Consider the following 13,202-nt stretch of genomic DNA (forward strand, 5'->3'; position numbering starts at 1 on the left):
AAACTTGATTTATCTAAAACATTTGAATACATCCTTTCCTACATTTACATTAATAAGTTCAAATGATGAGGGCACTGAGTGCTCCACTTTCTATGGTTTTATAATTTTATTATTTCATTGTCTCTTAAACAAATTGCTAAGCATCCCATTTTTTTTCTTCATCAAGCTAGCGGGATCACCAGACTCAATAATCACACCCTTATCTATAACTAATACTAAGTCAAAATCTAAAATATAACGCAATTTGTGCATAATTGCGATAACGGTATATTCAGCAAAAATTTCTGATATTACTCTTTGTATCAAAGCTTCAGTATCAAAATCGACACTAGCATTACATTCGTCAAAAATTACGATTTTGTTTCGCTGAACGAGAGCTCGACACACACAAATGAGTTGCTTTTCGCACATGCTTAAATTCATGTCAATTTTCTCATCCAAATTTTGAAAGAGTGATAAATTCACGGTTGAAATAGCTTTCCAAATATCATCGTCTGAATGTTGTCCTGTAGGGTCAATATTTTCACGTAATGTTCCCGAGAATATAGTTGGTTCTTGTGGAATTACAGATATTTTTGACCTGAGGAAATCCACTGGAAGTGTTTTGATGTCTACGTTGTCAATAAAAATGTTTCCTTCGAAATCGTAAAGTCGGACGAGTGTAGAAATCAATGATGTTTTTCCTGAACCAGTCCTACCAACGATGGCAACCTTTTTTTTATTTTTGATGGCGAAGTTTAAATGTTTTAAAACACGGTCTTGGTCGCTCTTGTAAGAAAGGGACACGTCTTTGAATCGAATTTCACATCCCTTTGGCCAATGTTCTATTACTAAACCATCTTTGTTTTCTTGTTTTTGTTTAATGAATTCCAAAATTCTTTCTACTGTTATCATTCGATTCTCAAGTCTAGTCATCATTAAATAAAACATAAGCTCTGCAGTTGTCAGACTAATGATTTGTGTCAAAACAAGTCCAACTTTCCCTGCTATCATTTCTAAAAAATATTGTTAATTAATATTATTTATTCAAGATTTCAATTTACTCTCATCTAGTGCTAAAAAAAGGATAATTGCGAAAATAAGGAGAATAATTTGGTCAGCTCCTATCAGAAGAAGATATGCTTTCTCACAACATGCGTACATGTAAGAAGAGGAAGCATACACATCTTGATGTCGGTCAAATTCTTTTCGAAGTGTGTTTTCCATTCTTGAGGTCCTAATGGTTGTCAGTCCGTCTAAAGTTGCATTGATATACCCAATTACAGGACTGCGTGCTAATATAATCAAAATTATCATTTTAAAAAAAATTATAATTACGCTTACTTAAGAATTCGAGTCGCTTTAAAGCATTCCCAATTTTTAAGTAAAACAGTAGTATGTAAACCAGGAATGTATTAATCACAACACATGGAATTATGAACGTTGCATTAACTGTAGCTATGAGGACAATAACTCCAACTATTCCTACAAAGTACTAAAATTCAGGAATATTACATGCCACTTTATAAAATTAACCTATTTACACCAATTAGTTGAAGAAACGTCGAAGGTACTATTTCATCGATGTACAGTATGTCTTCTGAAAATCTATTCAAAATAATTCCTATTCGATTTTTGTCGAAGAATTGCATGAAATTGCGAACCACATTAGAAAAAAGTAAACTGTGAAGCTTTTGAGAAGCTTTAGCAGCAAGCATCCAGAAAAAACATATATTTAACAACATAAATATGGTCGTAGTTGCAATAATTATGGGTAGAACAATTAACATTTGGTGACGTTTTTGATTTGCCTCAGTATAAGTTTTCTCATCTGTGGCATTGCTAAACAAAATTTGTTCTGCATTTATCCTACAAGTACATATGAATGAAAGGAAATTATCAAGTTTTAGTCTTACCAAATAGATTCCATTTTGTTGATGGAACTTTTCAAAAACTGAATCACTCCAGTGATAAGTAAGACTAAAACAATTTTGACCAAGCCTCCATTTACTTCAATATATTTTTTATAAACATGGAAGCGTACTTTTCCCTGTATTTTCGTTTCTGTGTAGAGTTCTCTGGTCTCTTTGGTCTTTTTAATCAATGGGGTGTCATGCTTAAAGTTTTCTTCCGCAGATGACTCGTCTTTTTCGCACTTTCCTTTATCTCTTGCAACATATTTTATACTTCTTGTGTCCGCATTTTTTGGGATATCACTATTGATAGGGTGATAATTTTCCATTGTACCATTTTTCATTGTTATTACGTTATCTGACTTAGTGACGTATTTTATGGCTGAAGTAGCCAAAATCACTATTTTGTCTTCCAGAAATCTTGTAATGCATTGTTCAAATACAAAATCTGCAACAATCGCATCCAAACTAGCCAGGCAATCATCTAATAAATATATGTCACGTTTTTTATAAACAGCTCGCGCTAAATTTATTCTAAGTTTTTGTCCTTTACTTAGATTAGCTCCCCCGTCAGTTACAATAGACGATTCACCATCGGTTAAAAGCCGCAATTCTTCCAGTAAAGCACAAACTCGTAAAACCTCTAAGTAGCGATTTTCATCAAAACTACTTCCAAATAAGATGTTCTGTTTGATGGTCGATGGAAAAAGCCAGGGTTCTTGAGATGCGTAAGAAATGCTACCGACGACTTCTAAATCGCCTTCAACATTTTTGTATTCTTTTGTGAGGACTTTTAACAGAAGACTTTTGCCACTGCCAATAGGTCCTGTTACTGCTGTTATTCCGCTAACAATATTACAATTTTTTAAAGTTGTTAGAGTATGGCTATGTCCAGTGTGAATTTTTAAATTTATTTTAATTCTTGGTGAAGGGTTATTTTCTTCCACGTACGATTCTTCACTCTTAATTCGAAGTGTTTGTCCAATTCGTTTAAATACAGCAATCAATGTGGCTATTTCATGTATCGCTCTTGGAAAATTGGTTGTTAAGCTATGAGAAATAAAAGTTAGACTGTTCATTATAAGAAGTAATGTCCCGGCGTTTGACTGGATCTTAAACAATATGGATACTGCCACAATGATGTACCACGACGCATTATGAATTGATTCAGAAAGGACTAACTTTAGAAAAAGCAGTATATTTACGTTGCGTATAAAATGAACTTCTTCACTATAAATAAATGGAGAAAAAAACACGCATACAATTAGTCATTTGTTTACGTCCTTACTGCCTGATTTTAGCAATTTTTTTTTCATAACTTTCTTCCCAAAGGTTTATTTTGATGACTTTTATTGCACTTAATGCTTCTTTTATTATTTGATATCTTCCATCAGTTTTCCTCAAAGATTTTAATTTAAATTTACGCACTAAAACTGCTATACATGCTGAAAAAAATTTAAAGGCTAAATGATTATTTTAGTTTTTGCCTACTTACTGTTAACGAACATGCTAATAAAAATTATCGTGGGGAGTATGAGAAATAACCATCCAATTTCTGAATAGAGGACGTAACATGTTGCCACAAGGTTAGATAGCGTTCTTATTATGTTGGTTATTTCATATATGGCTTCTTCAAATTCACTCACATCTCTCGTTATCAGATTTATCATCTTGCCACTTTCAACCAGTGTTGGGTTAATTTTCAAAACTTGCCTGTAGATTAAAGATGTGAATCCAGTACGCAGTTTAATTCCGAGTTCCGTAACCCTTAGATGAAAGTTGAATTGGTAGACACGTCTGGTAACCATCACTACAATCAACAATACTCCATAGAAGCTCGCATCAGTTCTACTTAGGTTATTGTGTCCTGGTGTAAAATATGAAATGAATTGTTTTAGTATCTTTGGTTGCGTCAACCTAAACAAATAATTTAAACAGGTGAAATTCTCAATACGTTGTAGTAAATACGTCAGTGTCACTGGGATGACCAAGCTGATTAATATTAAAAGATATTGTCTTCCAAAACACTTCCAGAGAAGTCTAGGTATAGATGGCTTATTTTCATCAATTTGTATGTTCCATTCATTTTCCAATTTATCTCCTAATGTTTCTGACTTATGCTCTGGAAGTACTTCATATATATCATTTTGTGTTAGGTCTGTTCTGTAACCCTTGATGAAAATATCCTTAGTATATCTAAAATTTAAATGTACTCTAATTGTCTAAGATTTTTTTCGAGTTGATTTTGACTAACATAAAGAATAATTTCGAAAACCAGTTGCAGGTTTTCTCCGGATTAGTGGATTGTTTCTGTGCGTTGTAATAGTCCATTAGTGTTTTTTGTATATATATAATACCTTCACTGGTTAGTACCGTTTCAAAGAAATGTTGTTTAACAGCAATTTTCCTGTATTAAAATTATTCACGATTGTGTGAATAGTACTAACAACTCGTATGAGCTATACCGCTTCAACCTATTACAAAAGTTTTTGTAGTAAAGGAATGTAATAATGATATAATTAGTTGAACAAAAACACTTTAACCATAAACGTACCGTCTAATTATCCTAGTGTATGGAAAATATATGAAAAAATTTGATAAGAACTGTTTACCAGTGGATATTCAGGAGGTCAAAATTTTCCATTCGGACGACATTATGTAACAGATTTTGGAGTTTCTTATTTTCTTGAATGAGTTAGATTTTCCGCCCATATCCTTGTACAATAAATTTAGCATTTGAAAGGAAAAAAATAAAAACTAACATGTTTTAGGTGTAATTTTTTGTTATTAGATTAACACTACAGGACGTTAAAAAGCAATTTATAATAATATCCGCGAAAATATTTTAATAGGCAGCAAATAAAGGACTAGATTTTATTTCTAAGGGAGGAACAGTTTTAATTATAAAATAATAATAAATTTGAATACGTTAATAAAATTTATTTGGCCTTTGTTAAGAGGAAAGTGGTTACAAATACAATTAAATGAGCATTAAAAATAACTTAATTCTCTACAAAATATGTTTTTTGGCTTCAATACTACACGTAATTTGGTGTATCGACGAGATGCCTGGAATGTTGAAAATATCTCTGTAACGCTTAGTTCTTAATTTTTCCTGCTGTCTTACTCGCATCTTTTCATTTTTGTTCATGTCATTTATTTTCTTTCGTTTTCTGCGTGTCTTTCATTCTTTTTAAATTTCCATCTTTTTCCCACATTCTTGCACGTTTTTTTTTCTTTTCACGTTTATATTCTCGTTTTCAGCTGCAGTTTTCTTCGTTTTCTAAAACATAAAATAATATGGCCGTTAGCCACTATAGATAAGAATTTATCGGTAAAAGTAAAAATAAGGGGACCGGCGATACAGGGGACCGTCGTTACAAAATACGTTTAATATAGGGGAGAGCGGGGATAGTTGTCACAAAATTTGTATTTGATTTTTTTTTTACCGGATGTATTATTTTTCATGAGTAAAGGAATTTTGATACAAAAGACACAAGTGTTGAGATTCGTAGAAAAAGTAGATCACTAACAAATCTTTAGTAGTTCAAGTAAAAAAAAATAGTTTGTACCAGAGTGCAAAGTGTGACAACCTGCCCCATGACGGGGTTTGTTGTCCCTCGGGAGGGGGTAACTTGTCACGTGCTAAAAAAGTGGACAAAATCGCAAATACAATGTTTTTATTAAGTCAGTACAAAAATCAGAGGAAAAGTTGAGGTAACTAAATATTTTGAATTTTGAGTCACACTCAATAAGCATATAAAAAAATAACGAAAACTCCTTAGTGCTACAAAAATGTATAACAATTTTTATGAACTATCATCATCATCATCGGAATCACAATTGTGACACACATAAAATAGATTTCTGTTGGCGCATTTTTCATGTGCCCATCTCTTACACCGGGTGCATTGTAGCCAAGAATCTTTTGAATTACTGTAGTTGCCGTCACACACTAAGCAAAAAGTTTCTTCTTCTTCAGATGAAGATTCTTGCTTATGCTGCTTCCTCTGGTATTTCTTTTTCTTGTTGCTTGAAACAGAAAAATTTTCAGAAAACAAGTTTCGTTTGGGTTTCTCAGCTTTATTCGCTCTTGCAACCTGCTCGGCCTCAAGTTCATCCTTAACTGGGGTATCCGTTAAAATAGCAGATTTACGCTTTTTTCTTTGCTGTTTTGTGTTTTTTCTCTCTTGAGCCTTTGGTAAGGGACGAATAGCTTCTGGAGAAAAAGCCGACTCAATCGCAGATATGGTAGATGCCGAAGATGCACTTGTCGAACTCCAAGATTCTGCTTGAGCAGAAGTTGAAGGTGATGAAGTGTTCGTTGTCATTTCAACGGGTTGTAACAAATTGGCAGATTCTTGATTTGGATTTGGCCGATCTGTTACATAACTTGGAAGAAAGTCCTGGTCTGAGAAAATATCTCTATTGAATGGATAGATGCCACTCACTTTAAATCCAGATGTTACATTATTAGGAACAAGTGCCAATGGTAGAGCATTTCCTACAATGCCTGGAATATCGTAGATGGTAATGGTCTTACCAGGATTAGTTCTTAACCATGAATCACAGTTTGAATTAATGAATTTTTTCAAGGAATAGAAAACAGATCTATCTAGTGGTTGCATCTTGTGGCTGCAGTGAGGAGGGAATGAAAGCATGACCACTCCGTTATCTTTGGCGAAATTTAAAGATGCTATTGATAGATGTGAATCCAAATTATCTAGCAGTAATAAAATAGGACTCTTTTTCGTACATTTCACTGTAGCAACCAAATGCTTCATAAAAGTTAGAAAAATATCATTATTCATCCAACCTGAGCGATTTGCTGCTCCAATACTTCCTGCAGGTGCTCCTCTTAAGAAATGGTCTTTGAAATGGACTCTCGGGAAAATAAATAGAGGAGGAATACTATTTCCTGAAGCAGAGACTGCAATTGCAACAGTCACCAGCGTCCCTCTTTCTGCAGAAGTTATTGCACCAATTTGCCGAAATCCCTTTCTGGCTACAATACGGTCAGGACGCTGGACAGTCGTTACCCCGGTTTCATCCATGTTGTATATATCTGTAGGACGAAAAGAATAACGATCAAATAAATTCGCCAAATTGTCGAAGAAGGCTGCCACGTTCGTTCTGTTAAAACTAGTAGCTCTTGACAAGCTTGTGGATTGTGGTGTACGGATTGATAACCTGGGGTGCCTTTTTAAGAAGCCGGAAAACCAATCTGGACCTGCCATAAGCGTGTCGATCCATTTTTGTGGCATGACTTTCCCTAGAGCTTTGGCATAATCATACGCAAGTCGCTTCACCTCCTTGGGTGTTAGACCAAAATAAATATCTGCGGCTTTTTTTAAATAATTTTCGAGCTGCATTTCTTCCTCTTCACTAAAAACTTGTCTGGGTTTTTGATACCCCATCTGTACTTTTGTAATATTATTCGCTAACTCTTCTGGAGTAACTTTCTTGCAGAATCTTGACAAAGTTTTGTAATTGATGTTGTAATCTGCAGCAGCTTTCCTTATGGAAGAAATTCCATTTCGAATATCCCTTGCCGCTCTGAGGAAAATATCTGCGGGGGGAATATATCGGTCCGTCTTCTTCTTGTAAGTTCTAACCATCTGCAACGAATGGTGGTCATTGTCTTAACTTAGTATTATCGTTGGGGGCATGTTGTCACAGTGACAATCTGCCCCACAGATTGTGTGACAACTAGCCCCAACCGACATTTTTATCGATGAAAATCCACCAAATTATTGATAGTCAATGTAAATGCATTATTCTAGCACAAAAACACAACTTAATATCTACTAACTTAAATACATTACTTACACTTACCTTTAATTTAGAAACAACTGTATTACCACATAATTTTCGGCATACGAAACTTTACTAAAACGTGGGAATAACACTTTTTCAGCCATTAACACCACATGGTACAGATTACTGTATTGAAAGTTTGTAGTTTAATTCTTAGCTGGTAAAACAATTCATTGGTAGAGGTCGCCACTTAGAGTGAATATTAGCAAAAAAATTATCAGCTCTGAGACACTTTGCCCCTGTGACTACTAGCCCCGCTCACCCCTATATATTTTGTAATTCGCAATAATCTGAAATTTAGCACATAACTATTTAAACAAATTGTTTTCAATGCTTTATTGGACAAACATAATACTTACGCTATAAAATTGAAAATACCGTTTATATCAGAGGGGACCGTCGTTACTTTAGAAAACATATTTTTTCAAATTACGAATAAATCATGCAAAATAAAACGTGAAAACTACAACAACAGACAACTTACCTGTTTGGTCATTTTTTTCACTCACTTTGTCAACTTGTCAGAAGCAGTCACAGCTTCTTCAGTTAAAAACGATGATAACAATATCCATAAATGCTTATCAAATCTTAAATGATGCATTTGTAGGAACACATTTATTTACTTTTTTTTGTGCAACAATAAAGCAATTAAAAGACTTTTAATCATGTTTAAATAAATTTTCACGGTATTGAGTTTACAAAAAAAAATTATACGTAAATAACATGAATGCAGCAGTTGCCCACAATACGAAGCATTTTGTAAATATCGCCTGGGGACAGGGGACTGGCGTTACATTTGTTAAAAGTTTTATGCAAAACCACAACTGTGTACCACTTAATATTAGTGAACTGTGTAACATCTAATAATTATAAAGTCATTGTTTATGATAAATTCAATATTTAAGAAAAAATTAAAAGAAAACACAGACAAATGTAGTAGGAACACGTTTTTTCCCATTATCGTATTTTGTCCCTTTATGCAAGTAAGATGACAAAGGAAAAAAGTTATTGCAAGCACGAAAGTTACAGTTTGTTAAGTTCAGTTTTGCCTGTCCAAAAGGAGAATTTATATTCAATTTTCACTTTTTCACAAATTCAGATTATTACCAAGAAAAAAATAGAAGGAGTTTCATTAAGCGAAAGTGCTTATATATACCTAATACTTGTAAATATATTTAATCAGTGTTGTTTTATAATATGGTAAAAATAATTACAAACATTACTTTACAAAAATTCCGCGTAATATCGACTTAAGTATAACATAAAATGAAAAGAAAAGCTGCTAAATATTTTTGAAATAATTTTCAAATATAGGTCTGTATATTTAACGAAGAATTTTCATATTCATGGACGTATTTGTAAAAATAACCATTCATGTTTTGTAGAAGTCCATTCGGGGTGCCAAATTCCACAACACAACCATCATCTAAAACCACGATCTTATCCGAATTCATCACATTGTCCAATCTATGTGCAATTCTTAAAATCGTTGCCTTATGAAATCTCTTCTGAATTGTGGCTTGAATTAATTTGTCGGTGTCTAAGTCAAGAAAGGCAGTTGCTTCGTCAAGAACAATAATTGTACATTCCTTCAAAATAGCTCTAGCTAAACACATTAGTTGTTTCTGTCCAGTACTAAAATCGACACTGGCTTCCGAGAAAGAACTGCTCAAACCAGAGGGTAAATTTGAAACAATCTGTTTTAGATTTACTTCTTCTAGAACACTCCATAACTGGTAGTCCGTGAATTCTTTGAAAGGATTTAAATTTTCGCGTATAGTACCTGAGAAAAGAACAGGATCTTGAGAAACAATCGCTATTCGAGATCGCAGTTTGCGAAGAGGAACCATTGTTATATCGACGTTGTCTATTAATATTGTTCCTTCGAATTCGTACAAGTGAAAGAGCGCATTTATCAAAGACGATTTTCCAGCACCAGTTCTGCCAACGATTCCTATTTTTTCACCAGCTCGAAATTCCACATTGATGTTTTTGAGGACAAACGGTTTTGCGGGAGAATATCGCATGGAGACTGATTGAAACAGAATTTTGCCGTTTGCAGGCCATGTGCTGGGAGGATTAATTTCATTTTTATTAATGTCTTCGACTGTTAGGTCTTCGTATTCGGCAACTCTCTCAACTGAAGTCATCTGCGAATCAAGATCACTATAAATCTTAATCATGTACTGTATTGTCGAAATCAATAAGAGCGATTGTGTAATGGATAAACCAACGTTTCCTACCATATCACCTAAAAAACGAGGGTAAGGATACCGTCGATGTAGATACCTAATTACTTGCTTTTTTTGAAGATTATTAGAAAGAATACAATAACGGCTACATATAACATGCAAATGAATTCTGTCCAAAAAGCATAAGAACTGTGGAGAGCTTGATGCAGATAGTTAATCGCGTTATAAGAATCTTGATAGCGTTCAAATTTTGACAAACAGTGTTTTTGAGCCTTTGAAGCTTTGACGGTTGTCAATCCGTCAACGGTAGCAACCACGTGAGTGTAAATAGGACTTTTACCTAAAAAATGAAATTAATGGAAGATAGTCCTGTATGTTTGCTACATGTTTACGTGTGGCGGTGATTCTCTTCAGTTTGATAAGTACTGGCCGGAAAGCTTCCATATGGTAATAAAAAATTACCAACAAAACCAACGTTGGTACAATCATGTAATAATTTACTGCATTGACAACAACATAAACACCTAACACAGAACAAACTTGTCTTGCACCTTGATACATGTTTTTGGGGATGATCTCATCGATTGCACTTATATCATTAGAAATTCTATTAATAATTCGACCAGATGCGTGGTTGTCGAAAAACTTCATAGTCCCATATAGAATTTTGTTAAACAACGTATCGTGTAACTTAACGGAGCACATATAACAGCATTCTACAAAGTTTACAGAACCCATGTGAAACAAAAATAGCATTATTAGAATAAATCCACTGTAAATGTACAAACATTTAACGTCGGAAAAGTATTGTAGTATTGTTGTGTTGAAATTAGAAGGATTTTGCCTCAGGTTGATCCAGAAAGACAAGAACACGTCTGAACCGTTTACAAAAACTTGAGTTAAAATGAAAAGGAGGAGCTGAAGAACGACGAAGAACTTGCTATCATTTGCAAATAAATATGTTGTATATGTGTTTACTTTATCGCTACCTCTGTGTTCTTTAGTTTCATTTTGGGCTTTATAACTTTTCCCTGAAAGTTTTGTCGGTGTTTTATTATTGTTTTCTTGTACGTTATTTGGTAAATCTTTTAATGTTTCATATTTTCCGGAAAACGTTACCCTCCCATCTTCCAGAACATACACTTTATCGGAATAATTGAGAAATTTTAAATTATGTGTTATTAGTACAACACTTTTGGTTTTTAGATATTGCAAAATACATTGAGTAAAAATGTGTTGAGCGACACATACATCCATTGCCGCTAGAGGATTATCTAAAAGATAAATGTCTGCATCTTTGTATATAGCTCGTGCCAAGTTAATTCTGGCTTTTTGGCCTCCACTCAACATAGCTCCTCTTTCTCCCACCAATGTTTTGTCTCCGTGGGAAAAAAGAGAGATGTCATATTCTAAAGCGCAAATTTTAAGAACATTCAAATACTTGTTCTGGTTAAAGGTTTCATTAAATATAATGTTTTCTTGGATGGTTGCCGAGAACACCCATGGATTTTGCGATGCATAAGATATCAAACCATCCTGGGATATATTTCCATCGACTATAAGTAGTTCTTGCAATATAGCTTGAAGTAAAGAAGACTTTCCACTCCCTGTGTCTCCGGTAAGTGCAACTAACTGACCACAACCAAGTATAAAATCAACGTTTTTTATCGCCGCCTCTTGTGATGGGTTCCATTTAGCTGTTAAATTATGAGCATATATTTTACAACATGGTATACCTTCTATTTTTTGTGTGTCAACTGTTGATTCATGATCCGAAAGCAAAAATGTTTCAATACGGGTTATACACACTTTCAAATCTGACATTAAATTAACAGCCAAAATGGAATGCTGCATCGATATTCTAAGTAAATTGTATATGTTTATAGACATAAAAATCAATTGTGGATTTAAAGGAGTACCAGTCGTTGTTAAAAGTATAATAAGCATGTAGACAGATATTTTCTCAAGGTACGTCGCAATTGTAGTGTTTTCGTTCCATATGTGATTCAGTTTTCTCATATGGATAAGTTCACACCTAAAATTTATCCAGTTGATAATAGTGACTTGATTTTGAAAATTCAAACCTCCTAATTTTATTTACGAATTCAGCGAAAGGCGTCTCCCAAGCGTACGTTTTAATTTCTCTCGTTCTAAAAATAATATCGTTCATTATTCGTATCCGACTGTCTCTTTCTCTGGTCATTTTTTGTCTTTCAACAGCAGCTTTCGTGAAAAAAAACCCTGAAATTTAGCTAGGTTACGTTCGAAAGAATGATAAAAAATTATACTGACATTGAGAAAGTGAAAAAATTACTATTATTCCCACTCCAACGACTCCTTCATAACTAGACAATGAAAGAAACAACAATGTTGCCACGACCATTTTCAAAATACCGCTCCACATGCGGTGAAGATAACAGAAAACCGTCTCAAATTTGTCAACGTCGATAGAGAACAAGTTTAATGTGTGTGCTAAAGTATTTTTTTGAATAGTAGCGAATTTCGAAGTTATAATTTTTCTATAAATTAAAGAGGAGCAAGATGAACGAACTTTCAAACCAGTGCTGAAAGTTTCCAAATAATGGAACTGGAAACTTATCACTCGAAGTAGACTAGATAAAACAACGGCCATTCCATAAATATATGCTTCTTTTGTCGTAAGTTTTTTGTTTTCTGAGAAATATTCCAATAATTTACTCATGCATAGTGATTGTAGGAACCTGGAATAGTCAGTATTTTCAGTGAATACCTTGTTTTTTTACAGTCGTGACGTCTGTATTGAGGGTTATTGTAACGATTAACTAATTGTTTAGAACCAAGTATGTTGACGTCGTTATTTAGAACCATGTTGAACAGTGTATTGGAAAATTCTAGTTAAATTTTAGGTTTTCTGATAGTTTTTCTTGGCGTGTATTTTTATTATGCCAGTGTGAATGATATATGAGGTCAAGTTTAAACATAGGGTAATGGTTTACGTCACTAGGTATTTACAAACGATTTGTATGTATGTTTTATACTTACACTGATAGTGTATCGGCTATAGAAAAAAGTAAACCAAAAAGCACATATTTGATACCTACAAATTGTGCCAATAATCTGATAAAAGACGGTTTTTTTCTTGAAATATTTTCTTTATTCCATAGTGCCTCCAGTCTGTCTCCTAACAGTTGTGCCTCATGATCTCTTATCGGTGTCATGAAGCAGTCGTCAGTTACCCCATTTTTCCAACACTCTAAAACTGTTTTTAACTGCCAACTAAAGTTTAAAGTTATTATAATCTAGCTAAACCGGTGAACAATCT

General features: G+C 33.8%; 2 protein-coding genes across 2 annotated transcripts; both read right to left on the reverse strand.

Annotated features, from left to right (window-relative positions):
* Positions 1 to 5,701: 5,701 nt before the first annotated feature.
* LOC135138481 (uncharacterized) lies at positions 5,702 to 8,205 on the reverse strand. The gene is made up of 2 exons (XM_064068455.1): positions 8,194 to 8,205; positions 5,702 to 7,510 (listed from the first exon to the last, which is right to left on the reverse strand). The coding sequence occupies exons 1-2, from the start codon at positions 8,203 to 8,205 to the stop codon at positions 5,702 to 5,704; spliced, it is 1,821 nt and encodes a 606-aa protein (XP_063924525.1).
* Positions 8,206 to 9,013: 808 nt separating this feature from the next.
* Positions 9,014 to 13,121, reverse strand: LOC135138483 (ATP-binding cassette sub-family C member 4-like). The gene is made up of 7 exons (XM_064068456.1): positions 13,117 to 13,121; positions 12,461 to 12,621; positions 11,986 to 12,142; positions 10,294 to 11,762; positions 10,161 to 10,241; positions 9,953 to 9,960; positions 9,014 to 9,895 (listed from the first exon to the last, which is right to left on the reverse strand). Exons 1-7 carry the CDS (start codon positions 13,119 to 13,121, stop codon positions 9,014 to 9,016), a joined length of 2,763 nt encoding a protein of 920 aa, XP_063924526.1.
* Positions 13,122 to 13,202: the final 81 nt, after the last annotated feature.

This window comes from Zophobas morio, unplaced genomic scaffold (genome assembly GCF_036711695.1).
Source record: "Zophobas morio isolate AGI-343-1 ecotype UQ-CSIRO unplaced genomic scaffold, CSIRO_AGI_Zmor_V1 ptg000030l, whole genome shotgun sequence".
NCBI classification, from domain to species: domain Eukaryota; kingdom Metazoa; phylum Arthropoda; class Insecta; order Coleoptera; family Tenebrionidae; genus Zophobas; species Zophobas morio.

Excerpts from the sequence above, each read along its gene's own strand:
- LOC135138483 (XM_064068456.1), bottom strand. Across the intron at positions 12,143-12,460 it reads TTTGGAAACTTTCAGCACTG|GGTTTTTTTTCACGAAAGCT; the intron begins GTTTGAAAGTTC and ends GCTAAATTTCAG. Across the intron at positions 10,242-10,293 it reads GAAGAGAATCACCGCCACAC|GTAAAAGTCCTATTTACACT; the intron begins GTAAACATGTAG and ends TTCATTTTTTAG.